Raw genomic sequence first — 22,923 nt, forward strand, 5'->3', positions numbered from 1 at the left:
CATATATTTGCATCATACTATATGTAAATGTTGCATTGAAATCAGCTGTTCTCAATAAGTTTCCTATTTAGGCCAGGAAAAAGAGCTGGGAAATAACCATTTCGCGACTTTTTGTTTCGGCAAGCTGAATTTATCACTATAGATGCTAAATATTATGTACAATAACATATTAGTTTCCACAGTCATAAAAATGGGGGAAGAATGTTTACAGGGTGGTTAATTGTGCAATTTTTACGTAAATTCACGTTTTTCGCTCATAACTTTTCCGTTCATTTCCACGAGAAAACAGTAAGGTACTTTTTTTTCGTCTTCAAAAGACCTACAAACCTAGCCCTTGAGCGTCAAAAAATATTGATTAGATCAAAAGTTATAAACAGAAGAAGTTTATTTATGACTTTTGAATTAAACACTTATAAACTGCGTTATTATTACCAGAACGTTTTGGCATCGCATCTTCTCATTCTTTATCACTGTCTAATAACTCACACGAAATCTGGAATCGGTAAGTTAAATAGTTTACAAGTTATAGCCTTATAAACAAATTAACTAATTATTTTGCAACTAAGGCTAAAAAATAAAAAAAATTTCTAGGTTGCAAATTTAAAATTTAAAAAAATGATTGATTATTATGAAATTTACCATGAAAAAAATCAATGCGATTGTGGAAGATGCTCGGGATCGTCCAGACTAATAATGAGTTAATTTGTTTATAAGGCCATAGCTTGTAAACTATTCAACTTACCGATTCCAAATTTCTTGTGAGTTATTAGACAGTGATAAGGAATAAGACGATGCGATGCCAAAACGTTCTGGTAATAATAACGCATGTTTCATTCAAAAGACATAAATAAACTTCTTCTGTTTATAACTTTTGATCTAATCAATATTTTTTGTAGCTCGAGGGCTAGTTTTGTAAGTCTTTTGAGGCCGAAAAAGTACTTTACTGTTTTCTCCTGGAAATGAACGGAAAAAAGTTATAAGCGAAAAACATGAATTTACGTAAAAATTATACAATTAACCACCCTGTAAACAATTTTCCCCCCATTTTATGACTATGGAAACTAATATGTTATTGTACATAATATTTAGCATCAATAGTGGTAAATTCAGCATGCCGAAACAAAAAGTCGCGTCCAACTCTATATTTCCTGGCCTATATTACAAAATCGGACACATTTATTTTAAATTTGACTTATAGTCCAGTTGGTAAAGGTTCGGCCTATTTGCTGACAGAGTATTTTATCAGGAAAAAAGTTATTAACAATTTAATAGTGAAAATTTTTTTTTAGTAGTTTTCTTTAAATAACTCAGCGGGATGACTGTACGAAAAAATGCTTAGGACATGATTTTGTTCATAATAAAAATAGCTACAAAATGGTGGTGGTCCGTTTACGAAATTTGCAATAACAAAGCCGTGATTGATAAAACGGTATAAAACGTCAATTTTTTAAAGTTGCTATAAAAATGTCAATTATAAACAAAAAGTGATAAAACTTTCGAAAACTATAGTTCAATATATATACAATAATGACGCTAGAGCCGAAAATCAGGAGAGCAAAACTTTTTGTTCTATAAGATTTTATACATCCATCGGCATCTGAAACTCGAAACTTTGCCAAATGTGTTTGCAGTTATTTAAAGAAAACTACTAAAAAAAAAATTTTTCACTATTCAATTGTTAAGAACTTTTTTTCCTGATACAATACTTTGTCAGCAAATTAGCCTGTTATTGTATTCATTATTTAAAGTACTCCTGTGTAGTTATTTCCGAGTTATCAAGGAAATGTCACCAACAGAAACTTTTCGGCCTGTGTTGACTGGACTATTACATGTTCTACATCGTAAATTGTGCCGTTACTCTAAATATATGTACACTCTTAAAGTCAACCGTGTATCTTCCTAAGGATCGGCATTGACTCTTAGTTCATTTGAATTTCCTGTCTTGTAGAAATTTGGCAGTGGGATAAAGGTACACCCTGTGTATATAAAAACCGATTTCCGAAGAAATTATCGATTTTTTCCAGACCTCCGCAATTCCTGAAGTGGCCTCTTTAACGATATAACGATCCGCCGGGAATTACTATAAGCTGCTACCAATTTACTTCACCTAGAAGCATTGTGAAGTGGTGTATATACCTACCCCTACGTGGAAGTCGCAAGTGGAAATTTCCAGGAACGTCGCATTATGCAAAGCAGCAGGCAGCAGGCTTCAGCGAATCAGAGCAACGGCTTTATTCAAATTGGGGCAATCGTGTCCACGACAGCTGATCCTTTCGATAGGATTTTTTACGTTGCCTTACCTGCCAGATACCTCCTGACTTATGCCGTGTTATATTTGATTTTTTTCCTCGATTTCCTCGGATGTTTTGAATAAATATCAATCAGTTTCAAATCAGGGGCGAGATCGGCGAAATATGGCAAAGTCGGAATATAATATTTAAGCTGATATAAGCTTTCCGAAGTAAGTTGAACATGTATAAAAACGCCTAGCAATAAAATTTAATGAGTTTCATAAGCGCCCCTAAAAAGAACATATTTTAGTTATTTATGTCCTCAAACAATTTTATTATAACATATAAAAACATTTACATTTTCATTAAAATATATTACTGCTCTGCATTGCTGCACTGCACTGCTAGACAATTTGTCTACAACTGAAATTTATGACCTAGCTACAATCTGACATTTTAAATTAACGTTTTAAAACATAACTTTTTTCAGTGTTAGGTTTTTTAAATTATGCCTCATTGTCGGGGTTATTATGATCAACGAATTTCAATGCCAAATAATTACTTTTTACTAAATACTCCTGTCAAATTGTGAACTTCTCGGAAATCGTCTTGTCAATAATAACTTTGCGCTTAATGAATAAATAGTTTATCTCTACAATGATACAACGTATAAAAGGTTAATGTGGGTGAGATATAACCTCTAAGGTGTCATCTTCATTGTCATTGCTTTACACTTACTGGGAGAGAGCAACCTACTAATCCATAAGTACTATGAAAACATGAGTAGTGTCGCACTAGGCAAAAAAAACAAATACTAAATATTGCTGGTGTACTTAATTCAATGCCGGACTCGCGGAGTAGTTGATTGTCACAATATTATTAATTAATATTCAGTAATATTAACAAGAGTTCCTTTATTTTGTGCAAAATTGAATTTTACCTCATAAATTGCAACATATAAAAAAGGAAACATAACCTAAAAAAGTTATATCTTAAAATATCACCGGGGAAGGTCATTGCTGGCAATCTCTTCAAGATGGTCGAGAACTAACATGATTAAGTTCTTTAGCATCATCAAAAACTTACTTATACTACATATGAATGCAAAATATTGTGTTTTAGAAAAAATTAGACCAAAATTTGATTTAAAACTTCATCTTTAGCACCCTGAACTTCAACATCAAAGACAGAGGGTGGGCCCATGATTTATACCGGGTCTGCCATTAGTGTGTGGACGGAGGATAGCTCCTAAGAATGAGAAGATATAAAAATAAAAGTCCAGAGGCGTACATCTACAGGGAGCACATTTTAAAATTATTTTCATTTTTTGTACTAATTATATACAGTGTTGCCACAAACTTGCATTTTTTTAAATAGTACACCCTGTATATTTTTGCATGTTTGGGTAGCCCTATCAAAATGCAGCAAAATAATGTTTCCATGGGCCGTTTTCTTAGTAGAGACTCATAAATCCTAAAACAGACATCGATGCAGCCATTTCTAAACACTCAGTATGATGATCTGCGACATAAACAATCACTGATAGTCTTGCAGTTTCTTAGAAACCACAGAAGTGTTGTCATTATTCTTTAGTTATAGTCCTTCCGAAGTCAGTTGAATATGCAAAAAACATCTGTTAATAAAATTTAATGAGTTTCATAGGCGTCCCTAAAAAAATTTTCTGCTAAAGGTAAAAAATTATAATAATTTGTATATAATGTGTAGAAAATTTCTATTATATGTTCATTTGACCAACAACATATTTTAATTATTTATGTCCTCAAACAATTTTATTATATTGGTGGTAAATTTTGTTTTGTTTCGTTTCAAAAGGTCTCCAAAACGCCATGTTGTGATAATATTAGTAAACAAAATATCCCTCTTATTTCTCCCTTTCGCAATTATTATATGGATGATTGATAGAAGGTGCCTATAATAAATTAAAATTGCCTGATTCACACCAAATTCCGCACTGCAGCACTGCACTGCTGAGCAATTTATGAACCACTTGTCGCCTGCTGTGATTTATTACCCAGAAGCCCAATACAACTGTACTCGTTTTCCTTTGGCCGCGCCCGCATTCCTCAACTGGTCGTATACATTTCTACCACATGGACGTTTAGTTCGACCAGACCTATATATGGTTTATGGCTAAATAAATATGGGAACAAGTTTTTTTCAAATATTTCATTGCCGAGTTGCTGCCTAGCGACCGATCCTGGTACATACCTTGAAATTATAGATTCTTCAATTGACTTCGGAAAAACTATACACAGAATGATCAAGGTTTGCAAATTCAAGAATTACTAAAAAAATTTTTAAATGAAATGGCCTATTTTTATTAGCTAATATGAAAAGCAGATAGAATTACCCATCCAACAATACCATATTATGTGGGGTTACTTCTGATAGTTTTGATGTAAATAACTTTTGAATACAATTTTCCTTTGTTTGATGTTTCCATATCCCAACTATTTATTTAATTAACAATAATTACCAATATTAATATTTACAAATTAATAAATGTACAATAAACCGTAACTAGAAAAGAAACAATACCAAATCTTGAACCAGAGGTTATAAACACGTACCTACGTTATTTTTAAAAAAACAACAAAAAAATCAAAACAAATGTTCAAAATTTTGTCCATTCACTTCTATGCATCTTTTAATTTTTTCTTCAAATGATGATTTAACTCTTATTATGTCATTTTCAGTTTTTGGAGGTTCTTGGTAAACCTTGTCTTTCACATATCCCCACAAGAAAAAATTTAAGGTGATGAGATCTGGGCACCGAGGTGGCCAATTTGTTGTTGTTTTTGAAAACTCTTTTTATGACAAGTTTAATAGTAATATTTCGTGCACATCCAACTACCATAGATTAATGAGGTCAAAATAAGACGATTTGATTAAACTTACTTCTATCAAAAGTTGCTTCATTTTGTTGTGAATTAGTCAAGGTTGACAAAATATTTGTGTTTTTTTCCAAATAACTCTAATCCGCTTTGTTTATTGATTTAAATAAAATTTGGTACACTGGTACTCATGTCTAGATGTCACTTTTTGTCAGTATCGTGTATTATTCAATATCTAATAGCCATTATAGCCATTATCCACTCAGTTAGTTTGCGTCACGAATACCTTGGACAACTGTAAGTATTTTGGGTAAGGGAAAGTCCTTACTAAAGTGCAAAAATTTGACACTCGTTCAGATTTTGCTTTAGATAATTGGAAAAATTAATAATATTTTGAAGGCTTTTGTGAGACAGGTATTTTATTGCTTAATTTATAACTGCTGAATGCTGATATCGTAATTAAAAATGATGACTACTTCTGACATTTCCAACTTTCTTGCGCCTTCTACGGAATTCCGAACTAAAAGCGGAACGGGGGGAACTTCGAGTTACACGAAAATCCTTTACTTCTTAATAAAACGGAGTATTACTCAGCGAAATCTGAATAAACCGGTTTTTTTCCTTAAAAGCTATTAGGGGTAGATTTCATTTCAGATTTCCCTTTCGCCGGCTCCGTTAAAATTTTTCGTGGGAAGCTCCTCAGCTGCAAGGCCCCGAGTCATTAAAAAAAAGAGATTATAAAATACAATTTTTTGCGGAGAGGTATATTTAGAATTAGGATTATTTACTAGGAATGGTCACGTCAACTTTAGATCAAACTTGGGGTCGTCTTGCAATCGATAACGTATTATATGCTCGGTAAATATAGAATAGATAGATAAATCAGAAAGTCAAAAGTTAATAATAAACAGTCAGGGAAATATGAACGCCTAATTATACAAACAACGAAACAAACTCAAATTTTCCAATGTCTGTACTATGAAAATAACACAGGTCAACAAGGGTCAAGAAGCAGGCGCACTAATATGCATTCCCGAAGGATTTTGGTGCGCTGAATCCGAATCTGGCCGCAGAATTGCTCTATCACGTCAGGTTTTTGAGAACCTAAAGGTGCAAAAACACTGTTTTTTGTCATATTTGAGGTTATATAGTAATGCCATCTATTATTTTTCAAAAAAAAATAACTATAATTTAAAAGTAAAAGGCTCCCTCTTTCGAATGCCGTTGAGTTTGCTCAAATATCTTTTTTTTTCGTTGACATATCACATGTTGAAATTTCTAAGTTTATCAGTTAATATGCAAAAATCTACTAATGTTCCCTTAGACGTCAAACCGTTGATTGCAGTTCAGAAACATACTCAGAAACCGTCAATACAAACTCACAAACTCCAAATCCACAAACCCACAAACCCCAAACCCATAATCCCTAAATCCACAAACCCCAATCCCACAAAACCCGAACCTACAAACTACAAGCTTACAAACCCCAAGCACACCAACTCCAAACCACAAACCGTATGGGTGTGATGTTTCTGAGTTACAATCGACTGCTTGATGTCTAATAGATCCATAATAGATTTTCGCATATTAAGAAACTGAGAAACCTAAAAATTTCAACATGTGATATCTCAACGAAAAAAAAAAGGTATTTGAGCAAACTCAACGGCATTCGAAGCAGGGAGCCTTGTACTTTTAGATTCAATGTATTAGTTTTTTGAAAAAGAATAGATGGCATTACTCCATAACCTCAAATATTACGAAAAACAGTGATTTTTGCGCTTTTAGGTTAGGATGTCTCAAAAACCTGACGTGATAGAGCAATTCTGCTGTCAGATTCGGACTCAGCGCACCTAAATCCTTCGGAAATATATATTCAAGTTCCTGCTTCCAAAAAAATTTTTATACAGCATAAATTCTAATGCGAACAGATTCTAAGAAAAAAATAAAAACGTCTTATTACGTTCATTAATAATAATAATGAATCGTAAAACAAAAATAATGGTGACAACAGGGAAATGTATATACGTTCTTTAATAATTAAGTAAAATTTATGTTGTAAATAATAATTAAAAGGGTGAAAGATAATGTTTCTCTCCGTTCACGAATTGTCCGGTTCATAAAAGGGTACATCTGATAAAAGAGCTTTAAGTATCATATAATCAACCGGTCGAAAAAATGGGTAGAGCGCGCTCTGTGTTTTTGATTATCTCGTTGAACTGTTATTTTTTCATTTTATATTTGGTTTTATTCCACTTAGTATTCGAATAGCTAATTCTGAACGTCTCTATGTCATTTAAGAGGCACCGCATATTTATGAAGATTGTTTTCCTCAAAGACCTCCATCAACCAGTAGAACATTTGTTGAAGAGTCTCTTAACATTGGCAATGTCACAGAAGTTGAAAATAGAGATGATCTTCGACAACAGATTTTTTTGCGTTTTATATTTTATGATTTAATTCCTATATAGAATAAATAAAATATTTGACAAAGTACTCAAATTGATGGACCAACATGTGCTATTTTGCAGCATTTAAAGCTTGACCCATTTAGTCAAGTGTACATACCACAGAGCACCGTACAAACAATGTATAGGCAAATTATCCAAGTTCTACCTTAATTTATATGACATTATTTAGGAAACTGTTATTTTCAAGAGCTTGTACTATTGAATATAATAAGTATTACTTGTAGAATATATTTATTATTTATTATAAATAGTATATAAACATCCTAGTAGCATCACCTTTGTATCAATTTGTTTCCAAGTACAGTGAGATAGAAAATAATCTCAATCTTCTTTGTTGTTTGGCTAATCTTATAAAAAATGCTTTACTTATGGGGCATTCCACGCCACTTTTGACCCTGACTCCTTTCGATTTGACTTAAACCTTTTTGTTGTTTTCTACCCCATTGAAAACCTCAGAAAATTTTTTCAAATTTTTTCACCCACCTCAAAACAAGATGAATTTAAAAAAAACAGCTTTTTTTAATTACCATAACTTTTTAAAAATTGAGTTATCGGAACTTTTTTTTTAATTTTTGTTTTAAATGTACTGTTTGAAAAAGATAGACCAAAATTATCTGGACCTATCTTCACTGGTTTTTTTCAATTTTCGAATAAACGAAAATGTCTACATTACCATTTTTGAAATTTTTTTTTGTAATAAAAAAATGAAATTTTTTATAAATCCTCAAATTTTTTCAGTGGTGTTTTTTCGTTTTCATTTTCTATTTTTTTTTTACTAGAAACAAATATTTTTTTCAAATTTAGCTTATTTCACATAACTCCATTATGAGAATCTTTGAAAATGTATATAGAACCCCAAAATTGAAAAAAATATATGAAAGAAATAATTGAAAGTAGTAAACATGAAAAAAATTAGATTTTTTTTGAAAAAGTTAAGAAAAAAATAGAAGATCGTTTTGAATATTTTTTTTGTATTTTTTTTCGAAAACTACATCTAAAAACAAAGAAAATGAACGTCTTTGAAAAGAGAATGATGCAAAAGAATGCACGTCTTTGAACTCAAATAAATTTGAAACCATCCTCTTTTGACTTTTTGAAATTGTCATCAATTGCTGCATAGAATAATTTTTTTCAATTTTGGGATTCTATATACATTTTCAAAAATTTTGAAAATGGTAAGTGAAATAAGCTAAATTTGAAAAGAATTTTTTTTCAATCAATAAAAATAAATAGAAAACGAAAAAACACCTCTGAAAAAATTTGAGGATTTACTACAAATGTCAGTTTTTTATACGAAAAAAAAAAAATTCAAAATGGTAATCATTAGAAATTTTCGTTCCTTTTTTTCGAAAATTGAAAAAAAAACAGTGAAGATAGGTTCAGAGAATTTTGACCTATTTTTTTTCAAAAAGTACATTTAAAAAAAACATCCCGATAACTCAATTTTTGAAAAAGTTATGGTTATTTTAAAAATTTATAATAAAAAAGCTATTTTTTCAAAAATTCATAACTTTCTTCGAGTTGAGTGAAGAAATTTGAAAAAATTCTGAGAGGTTTTCAATGGGGTAGAAAGCAATAAAAAAGTTTCAGCCAAATCGAAAGGGGTCAGGGTTAAAACTGGTCGATTTGGCGTGGAATGTCCCTTATGTAGTCATATCTGTCTTTTATAGTTTGTCGTCTTCTTTATATTTGTGTCATTTGTAAGTTTGTACTATTTTTTTTCTCTACTTTTTCATAGTTAATTTTTCTCTCTTTTATCTTTTTTTCATATTTTATTACTAGACTTAAAATATCCTGTTATTGGGCATCGCCTGTTGGATGTGTATTTTAAATAAATAAATAAATAAATAAATAAATAAATAAATAAATAAATAAATAAATAAATAAATAAAATAAATTTAGTGTCAAAAAATGTTGTAATTTTCTAAAAAAAAGGCAATACTTTATTTCAGTGTATACATTAAACAAGAATATTAACTAGGAACACAATCGTCCTTTCAGCTGTGTCCCATTCTTAATAAAAAGCCCTGCTAACGCAATATTCATTGAAATATTTGCAGCGTACCTTCAACTTGATTTCTATGTAACCCATTCATTAGTTACAATCGGCGTTGTAATAACGTACAACGTACAAGACCGTCGATACCATCAATAAGGGGTAAATTTCATTACCAGTGCCATTAACGACATAGTAAATCGGATGCTAGAGGTTCGTGTAGAGCTACGTCGGGAAATCGTTTATGTATAGCTAATCCTTAAGCTTAAGTGAGTTCTTTCGTTACATTCCAAATTATTTTATCCGCCCTTTCATTAATTTGGGAAAATACGATGCACCTCATTAATTTTTAAAATGTCTCACCCTTCGTTAATTAATTTCAAATTAATCATCATTTAATCACTGCTTTTCCTGAATTTTTCGGCCCATGTCTCAATATTGCAGCCATCATTTTTGTATACGGGATATCTCTCAAATTAGTGGGCAGGTCGTTAACCTGCCATTATTTGAACGAAAGATAGGACTACGACGTAATTCCAATTTGTGGAAAAATTAGCCTACTTTGATTATTTACAAATATTTACGTCCGCGGTTAGGGTGAATAAGAGGAAAAACTGTTTTATTTCAAATAGAAGGTTATGAATAAAATGACATTTTATTCTTCACTTGTGTCACTGTATTTCGTTAAAAACCCCCAACAGTAACTAATTATAGGATAAATACTAACTTTACAGCAAAAAATATATCTATAGTCTGTTTAGAAATGAAAAAGAGTAATAAAAGCAGCTGGTGCTTATTTCAATATTTTTATATTATACTTTTAAAAAAACTTTGTGTGACCGGGTTGTACTAAATTGTAGCAGGTAGCTAAAATTTAATCCCCGACAATCCGTCTTTGTCTATGCCGCTTCAATTTCTCGGTCCATTTCTCTTATAAGTAAACAATATAAAAACAGCATTTCAAAACATGAGGCTACTTTAAGCATCATAACCGGGTTAAGAGGGTTTTTAGTAATTCAAATAAAATTATTCAATATTATTATCAAAATATTTATTTAAANAATTCATAGTTAATTTTTCTCTCTTTTATCTTTTTTTTATATTTTATTACTAGACTTAAAATATCCTGTTATTGGGCATCGCCTGTTGGATGTGTATTTTAAATAAATAAATAAATAAATAAATAAATAAATAAATAAATAAATAAATAAATAAATAAATAAAATAAATTTAGTGTCAAAAAATGTTGTAATTTTCTAAAAAAAAGGCAATACTTTATTTCAGTGTATACATTAAACAAGAATATTAACTAGGAACACAATCGTCCTTTCAGCTGTGTCCCATTCTTAATAAAAAGCCCTGCTAACGCAATATTCATTGAAATATTTGCAGCGTACCTTCAACTTGATTTCTATGTAACCCATTCACTAGTTACAATCGGCGTTGTAATAACGTACAACGTACAAGACCGTCGATACCATCAATAAGGGGTAAATTTCATTACCAGTGCCATTAACGACATAGCAAATCGGATGCTAGAGGTTCGTGTAGAGCTACGTCGGGAAATCGTTTATGTATAGCTAATCCTTAAGCTTAAGTGAGTTCTTTCGTTACATTCCAAATTATTTTATCCGCCCTTTCATTAATTTGGGAAAATACGATGCACCTCATTAATTTTTAAAATGTCTCACCCTTCGTTAATTAATTTCAAATTAATCATCATTTAATCACTGCTTTTCCTGGATTTTTGGGCCCATGTCTCAATATTGCAGCCATCATTTTTGTATACAGGATGTCTCTCAAATTAGTGGGCAGGTCGTTAACCGCAGATTATTTGAACGAAAGATAGGACTACGACGTAATTCCAATTTGTGGAAAAATTAGCCTACTTTGATTATTTACAAATATTTATGTCCGCGGTTAGGGTGAATAAGAGGAAAAACTGTTTTATTTCAAATGGAATGTTGTGAATAAAATGACATTTTATTCTTCACTTGTGTCACTGTATTTCGTTAAAAAGCCCCAACAGTAATTAATTATAGGATAAATGCCAACTTTACTGCAAAAAGTATATCTAATACAGTGCTACGGTAAGGGTGATAACAGTTATCGCTAAGTAATTCAAAATTTCAATGAAGAATGCCCAGGTCTGCACGACGTGGCGCAGTCGTCTTTACGTAAAGTAGTTCAAAAAATTTGAGGACTGAGCTACTGGCGAAAAACCTATGCAAAACTATGATGATAAAGATGCTGCTACTGTGCTAGTACTACAGTCAGTGAATGAATATCCAACCATGTCACTGAGCATGAGGAGACGCTCAAAATACTTAGGAATTGTGAAAAAGACCCACATACAAAAAATTTTGAAACAAAATATAATTCTGGCATACAAACCAATTCACAACCACACTTTAGAGGAAGACGATGAAGCGAAACGTCTCGATTTTTGTCTGTGGATCGGAAGTATGGAACGAAATGTCCATAAACAGATTATGTTTTCGGACGAATCCACTTTTTTTACAAATGGCATTGTTGTTTCACAACATTTGCGATATTGAAGTACCGAGAATCCTCATTTTAGTTTTTGGTGTGCGCTATCCTTTTATGGAAAAATAGGACCATACTTCTTTGAAGATACATGCAATGGAAACAGCTCCCTGAATATGCTCTAAAAGTTTTTTTACTAAGGAATTGAACAATTTACCACTCGCCTACCGAAATTATTTTTATTTTCAGCATGACGGTTGTCCGGCGCATTCTGCTGTAACTGTTACAGAACGCATTTCCCAATCGTTGGATTGGCCGGCATGCTTCATATCAATGGCCTCCGCGATGTCCAGACTTAACAGTCATGTACTTTTACTTGTGGGGCCGACTCAAACAGATTGTGTATAGCAGGCCTGTGGACAATAACATCGAGCAGCTAAAACAACGCATTAGAGATGCTGTACAGTCCATATCTTTAGAAGAGATTAGACGCAACTACAATGAGTGTTCGAATAATGTTTTATTATATATGTATAAATTTTTTTACAAATTTATTATGTTCTGTAAAAAATTACACCAATTTTGTGTGCGAATTATTTAAAAACTCAAGTAACTTTTTGCATGACTTCTGCAAAATATCACTTCTCCGAAATATTAAAAATAAAGGCGTATTCTTATTCTATTAATTTTTCCCTATCTTCCCTTAAAATTAATAACATAATTACTGAATCACCCTGTATATAAATATGACAGCAAAAGCAGACAAAAAAAACATTGTCACAAAATTCGTATAATTATTCCTAAAATCGCAACAGTAACAAATTTTGTGAAAAGACATAAATATTGTGATTATTTTTACAAGTCTGAAATTTTGTATTAGGTACCAACAAATTGTACATTTTCTGAAATTTTCCAACAATATTATACGAAAGCCTGATATATTTTGTTTTGTCACGATTTTACCAACAATTGTGAGAACTTTTATGACAGTATTTTCTGTGTGCGACATTAATAAAATTGCCAATATATTTTTAAATCCCAATGGGATTTCAAGGAATATTTTTACTTAAGGACTAAATTCAAATTTATTATTCCATGATGAAATTGTTAATCCTTAAATTTATTATTCCATGATGAAATTGTTAATCCTTTTTAAATGATGTAACTGCCTGTTTCGAATGTACAATAATATTTAGTCACTTTTGTTTTCGTTGCCTGCTAAGATTAAATACAAATTTTAGTTTCTACTTTATAAATAAACAAATTTTTAGTTTTGTAGGTGATTAGAATATCTAAGAGATCATTTTCTGAAAAATTTGTTAAGTTTTTACCGATAATATAAACGTATAAAAATTATACATGTACTTTTCCCAGTGGTCATCATCAGAGCCTTTAACAATTCATTCTCGTAAATGTTGTTCTTTTAATATTGCAACCTTATAAACTAAAGCTTTTAAAAACCCCCAGAAACAAAACTCCACCGGCTTAAAGTCGGGAGAACGCCTTGGCCAGTTCATTTTTGTATCTGATACCTGTTCTAAGCACAATCAACAAGAATCTACATTATCTAGTAAATAGTCAAGGAAAAATATAGAGTTGGACGCGACTTTTTGTTTCGGCAAGCTGAATTTATCACTATAGATGCTAAATATTATGTACAATAACATATTAGTTTCCACAGTCATAAAAAATGGGAGAAGATTGTTTACAGGGTGGTTAATTGTATAATTTTTACATAAATTCACGTTTCTCCCTTTTAACTTTTTTCCGTTCATTTCCACAAGAAAACAGTAACGTACCTTTTTTTCGTCTTCAAAACACCTACAAAACTAGCCCTTGAGCGTCAAAAAATATTGATTAGATCAAGAGTTATAAACAGAAGAAGTTTATTTATGACTTTTGAATTAGACATTTATAAACTGCGTTATTATTACCAGAACGTTTTGGCATCGCATTGTCTCATTCCTTATCACTGTCTAATAACTCACACGAAATCTGGAATCGGTAAGTTGAATAGTTTACAAGTTATGGCCTCATAAACAAATTAACTAATTTTTGATTGATCTAATCAATATTTTTTGACGCTCGAGGCTAGTTTTGTAGGTCTTTTGAAGACGAAAAAAAAAGTACTTTACTGTTCTCTCGTGGAAATTAACGGAAAAAAGTTATAAGCGAAAAACATGAATTTACGTAAAAATTATACAGGGTGATTCACGTGAAATGGTGACCATTGGCGCAAACTTGCCTTATCCGAAAGTGGATAGTTTCGGAAATACAGGGTGTTGAAAGTTAAAATTTTAAATCGTTTTTTGCGATTATTCTGAAAATATGTAGGTTAGGAACTTGAAAATTTGTGAAACTATATTTTTTTAGGCGACGAATAAGATGCGTGTTGTAATTTCAGCATTGCTCATAGAGGGCGCCACTTACGACCAATTTTACCGAAAATTTAGTTAATAACTTTTTACCCTGTATATTTAACATGAAACTTGATTCAAAACCTGAAAGAGCTATCATTTTTCCATTAATTATGTACTCTTGTTTCATTTCGGTATCTCGATCCGTTTTCGAGAAAAATCGATTTAACGAACACTATGTTTTGATAATATGAGAAATTAAAAGCGAAACAAACCAAGTGTTTCTTCGTGTTATTACAACAATTAACAATAAAACAAATAAAATACGTAATTATGATTTAAAGTAATTGTTCGAAGAATCCACCGTTGACACTGATACACTTTACACGTTTTCTGAGAGATCTTCGAGTTTGAAACAACATATTGGGATTGCGTCTGACTTCGTTGGCAGCGATTTGTATTCTTTGCCACAACTCTTCACACGAACCAATAGATTCTTCCAAATAGAAAAATGAAGAGGATTGAAGTCCGGACTTCTGGGTGGCCAAGTAAAAATGCTTCCACGGCTTGAAGAAGTTCCACTTTATTTAAGAAGAGACATGTGGTTCATGCACGACGGAGCTCCACCGCATTTTTCTTGGCCAGTGCGTGCATATTTAGATGCAGTTTTTCCAAATCGCTGGATTGGCCATGTAAGCATTTTTGCTTGGCCATCCAGAAGTCCGGACTTCAATCCTCTTGATTTTTCTATTTGGTCTCGAATGAAAGACATAGTTTACAAAGAATCTATTGGCTCGTGTGAAGAGTTGTGGCAAAGAATACAAATCGCTGCCAACGAAGTCAGACGCAATCCCAATATGTAGTTTCAAACTCGAAGATCTCTCAGAAAACGTGTAAAGTGTATTAGTGTCTACGGTGGATTCTTCGAACAATTACTTTCAATCATAATTACGTATTTCATTTGTTTTATTGTTAATTGTTGTAATAACACGAAGAAACACTTGGTTTGTTTCGCTTTTAATTTATCATATTATCAAAACTTAGTGTTCGTTAAATCGATTTTTCTCGAAAACGGATCGACATACCGAAATGAAACAAGAGTACATAATTAATGGAAAAATGATAGCTCTTTCAGATTTTGAGTCAAGTTTCATGTTAAATATACAGGGTAAAAAGTTATTAACTAAATTTTCTGTAAAATTGGTCGTAAGTGGCGCCCTCTATGAGCAATGTTGAAATTACAACACGCATCTTATTCATCGCCTAAAAATATATAGTTTCACAAATTTTTAAGTTCCTGACCTACATATTTTCAGAATAATCGCAAAAAAACGAATTAAAATTTTAACTTTCAACACCCTGTATTTCCAAAACTATTAACTTTCGGATAAGGCATGTTTGCGCCAATCGTCACCATTTCATGTGCAGTATTTTCAGCTTTCGACTTTCCCATTGTTAATGAATCACCCTGTACAATTAACCACCCTATGAATAATCTCCCCCCGTTTTTATGACTGTGGAAACTAATATGTTATTGTACATAATATTTAGCATCTATAGTGATAAATTCAGCCTGCCGAAACAAAAAGTCGCGAAATGGTCATTTCCTAGCTTATTTTCCTGGACTATAAAGGTATTTGACTGTTGCCTTGCTCTGTCCGATTATTATTCTTTTATAATTTATAATGTTTCACATTTCAATTTGCATAATCCCAATAGAAGCAATCTTAATCGTATAAATTTGTTATTCACGTTTTTACTTTCGCTGTTCGCGTGTAGAAAAATCATCCTTAACAACAATAACAAGAACTTAAAAGTGTTTGCTTTCCTGATTGTATCCGATGAACAAGTCGTAAAATTAACAACCCCCTAAAAGCGCTCCAAGGGCGTGACGTCTTGTTTTCTTTTCAGACGAATTCTTTTCAAATTTTCACAGCGGTACGATTTGTGCAGGGCTCTCGCAAGGACGGCTCGCATCTCGAACGTCTTTGTTGGAATAATATAAGGAGGGATTTTCGTTTGCAACCAGTCTCCGGAGATTACCGCACCAGATAGCGGCATTGCCACAAAAAATTAAATGATAATGTATTCGGTGTTTGAGACAGACGGCCAACAATCGCAACTTTCGTTGAAATTTAAAACAAAAATGCTACCCATCAATCGGAACAAAAAAAATGGAGAATAGCCATTGTACCTACATATACTGAAAAAAATTATGACAAAATAGGTTACCTGTTGTCAGAAGTTCCAATTGAAATATAAATTCATAATTATGTTGTATTATGCCTGTAAAATGACAGGAAATAGCGCTAAACTGCAGGTAAGGATACCCTAAAAAATAGGTTTTTTTCCCAGAGATATCCAAAACTTCCAAAACAAGACAAAGCAATGAACATTGATATACTTGGCCAAACTCTTGTAATAGATTCTATCTCACAATTTGACAAAAAGAAATCATATAAATGTCTCCGGAAAAATTTAGTTTTCGAAAACCAGACTTATACAATATCTCAATCAAACTAGTCCTGATTTAAATTATCAGAAAGCGAATGAAGTGATTTACTTCAAATTTGATGTGTAATTTTAGTTTCTGATTATACGGGGTTAGTCAAAAGAAACCCTAAAAATTCTCATCTGGAAAGCATTTTTGGGAGGACAAAAATCTGAGCTTTTTTCACGGCGCATCGATGGTAACCTTGACCTTGAGTTCAAGGTCATATCAAGATCGAATAAGTTTTTTAAATGGCGACACGGAAAATGGGAAGAGCAGAAAATTCTGCATCCGAATATAACATGTACCGTGACCTCAAGGTCAATGATCAAGGTCAGTTCGAGGTCAAATATTAATGTTTACTGTGATTTTTTATTTTTAACTACGGAATCAGAGGGAGCGACAGTCTTTAAGTAGATACCTGATGGAACTCTTTAGTGACCTTGATCTTGAGGTCACTAAAAAATTGTGAGTCCCTTCTATTCCATCGTCGAAAATAAAAACTAACAGCCCGAATAATCAATTGACCTCCACCTGACCTTAATCATTGACCTTAATGTCACGTTTAAGATCATAATAACATGTTCTACGTTATCTTATTTTCTCTTAGCGTCGAAATAAGAGGTCGCTACTCCAAAAATCGGTATGTTGACATATTCTTTCGACCTTCAAGGTCACTAAGGAGAACCATCAGGCATCTACTCAAAGACTGTCACTCCCTCTGATTACGTAGTTTAAAAATTACAGTAAAAATCAACATTTGACCTTGAACTGACCCTGGCCATTGACCTTGAGGTTACGGTCAATGTCATATTGGGATGCAGAAATTCCTGCTCTTTTCATTTCCGAGGTTGAAAAGGAGGGTGGTCATAAAAAAACGACTTGATCTAGATATGACCTTGAACTTAAGGCCAAGGTTACCACGCCGTGAAGAATGCTGAGACTTTTGTCTTCACCATTTATCCCAACGAATTAAGAACCGATATTATTTAATTAATTTAATAAATATTAAATTATTATTGATTTATTATTACTATTATTAATTCATTATTAAGCGCTTTTATTTATTATTATAAAATATTATTTAAAAGCAAAATAATTATTTGAAAAAGCTTTTTCCTTAATAACGAATTAAAATGCAAATATTTGTTACAATTTTAAAAAATATGCAAATTATAAACTTTGCAGTGCAACAAATGTGGTGCATGCGCTTTATTCTTGAGATTAGTGTCAAATATATTCATAGATATTGAAACATGTCGAAGGAATTACGTCTATTTGTACTTATTGATTTATTATTATACACTTTTTCATTGCCAAATATTATCAATCGAGATTTCATTTCATTCAAAACTAAAGCATGACATTCTGAATCTTCAGAAATTTTTTTTAGGCCTTCGTTGATGGCCCCAAAGTACTTCCTTGAGGAACATCCTTCAATGTAATATAATTAAAAAGTGAATTCCTAAAGTAACTCTTTATTTGCGAACATCTAACGATAAATTTTAAAGTATCACCATCTAGTCCAAAGTATTTAAGCTTCAAAACAGAATCATCTAATGTATTAAAAGACTTAGTGTAGTCCAATGGTACTACACAGTCACTAAGTTGTTTATACACAATCCCGTCCAATACTATATACATAAAGGCAAGATACTAATAGATGGGCTTACATACTTACATTTAGTTTCCGTATAAGTACAATATTTTCATTTTTCCAAAGTAGTGGAAACTTAGCTGATTGAAGAGAGCTGTTCACAATATGTGTAATATAGAAAGTAAGAATGTAATTGATGTTTAATTAATACAATCATTTTAAGACTTATTTAATCTACGATAATATCTCTGCAAGAGATTCTTGTCACTGCTCTACATTGAAATTTGTCAGTAATATTTGCAAAAATTTGATTAAATGTAATGTCTGATGTAAAGTGTAAATATTAGTGAAAATATTATTGTTATTAGAATTTATAGAAAGTATAATATTTCTCTATAATGTACAGGGTGTCCCGCATAAGAACCGACACAGGGCAGGTGCATGTAAGGGTGTCCAAAATATTGTAATTTAACCAAACTTACCAATATACAAAATTTAATATTTCTGCAACACTTTACCGCAGGAGAACCAAATTTGGTAGATGATTTAGGTTTATTACTGGTCTTCTTTGACTATGATTTAAAGTTAATTAAAGCACTACAAGGTGTTCATTGGGGATGACTCACACCTAAAATTGTACCGAACTTTTTTTCATTGACCGAATTGAAAAATAGTAATATTAATTCAAGAAAAGCTGTATTAACTGTCACAAGATTTTAATGTGTTCATTAGAAAATAATCAAAAAGTCAGTAATAGGCTTTACCTTTCAAATTTGACAATAAATTTTACTTCACTTCTCTCCTAATTCTACAGAAAGAAAACAAATACCTATAGACAAGGCGAAAACCTCGCATTCGTGGGAGAAATTTTCCGACTCGATTTTTTTGCATATTCAGATTCGTGAGATGTTCCTTAACATGAATCAAGATGATGCCGGTCGGAAATCTGGTGCCCATTTGTTTAAACAAACTTTTTTTAAATAAATTGTAAAAATTGTTTTTTCACTCCGGAAAAAATTTTTTTATGCTCTTTTGGCACATTATAAACAAAGAAGTACCTATGCACTATGCCTCTAAAATTGATAGTTTTAAAGTTATAAATAATTTAATTTGCTAAAAATGCGAAAATGACAATTTTGAACGGCCGATTTCCGGGTTAAAAATTATTATTTTTGACGTTGCCAGGTACCTAAATTAAAGTTTAAACATCCCCCTACAAGATGCTGAAGAGTTTTTGGGACTCGCATTATTCTAAAGCCTTGTTTTTTAATTGTTAATAAAGCGCTATGACCCGCGAGCACGCCTGTCTCATACGCGGATTCGCTATTTCGTCTAGCGGCTTCAGCTTATGTTTTATGTCTGAATTAAGCAACGAAGATTTTGATGCATTGCAAAGATTATACCTAAAAATATTAAATAATCAATGCAAAACAGCCACCGAAATTACACGTTTTAAGAACTTCTTTACAAACGTACTTATGGAAAAGTTCCATTTTTCCTCAATATCAATATTTGGATTTCACAGCTTTTGGTTAACAAAATGAAACAGGTGAATTATTACCTAAATTTATTACCAAAGATCCATTACCCAAAGTTAAACAATGTAAATATACAAAAAACTGTAAGACTAAAGCTTATTCTTGTAGGAAAAACTATGTCACTTGTGTACTTTTACTTTTATGTAGTTGTAACATAGAATAGTGTGAGAATTCTTATGGTTGAATAAATGTCTGTAATAATAATGTGCAGTATTAAAAAAATTTTCTTTAATAAAAATCAAATGTATTTGATAATATTGCCCTTTTATTTTTTTTCTGAACTCTATTCGTACAATTTTGAATTAATTAAATAAAATTATTATGAATTATGAATAATGGCAGTCCCAAAAACTGTTCAGCATCTTGTAGGGGGATATTTAAACTTTAATTTAGGTTTAACAATTTTTAACCCGGAAATCGGCCGTTGAAAATATTGTATTAAGTAAAAAATACAAATAAATAATAAAAATAATAATTGATATTTTTTCAACAACCATCAGAGGCAATTGTTGAAATAAAATAATTTTATTACTAACTGACAAGTCCGAAAGATAAATTCATTGCCTACTACCGACTTTTTAATTATTTTCTAATGAACACTGTTAAAATCTCGAGTCAGTTAATACGGTTTTTCTTGAAAACCATAACATTTTTTAAAATTTAACAAGAGAAAAACATATTTAAAATTAAATTCTGCTGTGAATTAATATGATTATTTGTCAATTCGGTCAATGAAAAAAAGGTTCGGTATAATTTTAGGGGTGAGTCAACCCCAATGAACACCTTGTAGTGCTTCAATTAACTTTAAATCATAGTCAAAGAAGACCAGTAATAACTAATAAACCTAAATCATGTACCAAATTTGGTTTTTCTGCGGTAAAGTATTCCAGAGATATTAATTTTTTTCGAAATTTAGGGCCCCACTTTGAGGGCTAATAACTCCTCAAGGGCGCAACTTTGTATATAGTTAAGTTTGGTTAAACTACAATATTTAACGCCCTGTATAACATGAATTTCGTATATTTTAAATTTTAGTTGCGAATTCAAGCCAAGCCGCCATGACTGTCAACGTTTCTTATTGTTCCAGCACGGCACCGTGGCTACGTCCAGCGAGACCAGCGTGGGCACGCAGCCGGGCGGCAGCGTCACCTCCCGCACCGCCTCCGAGACACCCCAGGCGCCGTCCACGACCAGCCACCACCACACTGGGGCCAAATTCCGCCACGGCCTGCTCCAACTCATGATCCACACCATTGACCCCATGCACGATGGTCAGTATGCAGGTAGTCCGTTAAGCTCATTCATTCTATCGGTGTTCGTGAGTGCCTGTTGGTGTGACCACGCTGCCGCTGTTGGTTTGGTGTTGGTGCTGGGTGGGAAGAGAGCCTAACGCTCAACCGATGCTTTATCACATCGTTGAGCAGTCCGGAATCGAAAATAGCCATAACCAGAAAGGAACATCCAAATTGCACATGTTTCAAAAAGTAATACTTGGGCGGTGATTCACTAGGCATTCTCCAGATGTATTTCAAAAAACATCATTTCAATTTCAGTTTAATCAGTTCATAATTAACACTTTTCTGCTCTTGTAACACAATATATTATTCTGAAATCCGCATTTTAAAATTTATTTGACATTGTTTGAAGTATAAATAAAATAGTCTAAAATACAATTTACATACTTATCCTGAATTAAAGCTGACTGTTCTGAAATACATACGACAAATCTGAAAATCAAATTACGCTTCCTGGAATAAAATTGACTAAACTGACGCTTGCCGCGACTGGCTGAAATACATCTGGAAAAGGTGTACATTTTGAATCCATTTGTAAACTTTTAGGCCTGATATTTTACCTGATTGTTAAACTGTAAGTAAAATAGGTCCAATTTGTTCCTCATTGCGATGTTCCTTACACTTTAATCCTACGATACACGCACAATATGCCAAATTCTCTGATACTTGATTGGTCAAGTCTGGTTTATCGTCAGTTTGTTGGTTTAGACTTGTTGATGTGTCAAGAGACATATCGAGTTTTATATTTGTTACTTATTTGATCCATGGTGTTCTGATGCATGTGAAGTTCTAGTTTTTGACTTGTAAGTATCCAAATTTCAGATAGTTCCTGGCTCTATTGAGATTATCTCGATTCATCTGGATGTCCATTTCTTTAAATGACACTTATTTCTCTCATTTGTCCCGTGTAAGCTGTGCCGCATGCACAAAAGATGCTGTATATACACTGAGGCCTTAGAATACATTCTGCTTACAGTTCATCTTAGGAAATACTATCTCTGTCTTCTTTGATGTATTATAAACTCTATTAATATTTTTTCTTAAGAAGCAGTAAATCCTGTCAGCACATCTATGTACCTAAGGTAGATAAATTTTACCTTTTCCTTGTTTTTAGGTTGCCTTCGAATGGCTTATAGCCCAGACGGTATCTGTTTCAAAAAGCCATATTTTGGCTTTTTGGCTTTCAAATATCACTATAAATGAAAATTTTTCTATGCGCATAAAAAAAACGTGGGCTTAACTTTTGGCGGCACAATATGTTAAAAAAATTGGAAAAATGTCATATTTTTCTTCATATTTAATTATGTATCTTTTTAAGAGTTGATTTTAGGCGAAAATGGAAGAGGAAAAAAATTTTTGTAATGAAATTTTTTACAATACTTGACTGGTTACAAATCGAATGAATCATGATTATTATGGTAAAAATCGAAAAAATCACAAAAATGGGGTTAAAAAACAATACTTTTTAGGGAATTTTTTTGGGGTATTTAAATTGGGTGTAGGACCTTTATACTTGGCTCAAGAAAACTTCATGTTATGTAGAATCATCACACCAAATTTCATCAAAATCGATTCGATAGATTTTGCATAATAATTTTGCAATCCAGA

General features: G+C 32.1%; 1 protein-coding gene across 1 annotated transcript in view; it reads left to right on the forward strand.

The window, feature by feature from the left end:
• The window catches only part of LOC108907559 (sodium/potassium/calcium exchanger Nckx30C), a 140,566-nt gene that overhangs the window by 65,587 nt on the left and 52,056 nt on the right, over positions 1-22,923 (forward strand). Inside the window, exon 3 of the mRNA XM_018711297.1 lies at positions 21,108-21,303. Within this exon, the coding sequence (XP_018566813.1) occupies positions 21,108-21,303 (196 nt within the window). The remainder of the gene's footprint in view (positions 1-21,107; positions 21,304-22,923) is intronic.

Source organism: Anoplophora glabripennis, unplaced genomic scaffold, assembly GCF_000390285.2.
Source record: "Anoplophora glabripennis isolate ALB-LARVAE unplaced genomic scaffold, Agla_2.0 scaffold276, whole genome shotgun sequence".
Taxonomy (NCBI): domain Eukaryota; kingdom Metazoa; phylum Arthropoda; class Insecta; order Coleoptera; family Cerambycidae; genus Anoplophora; species Anoplophora glabripennis.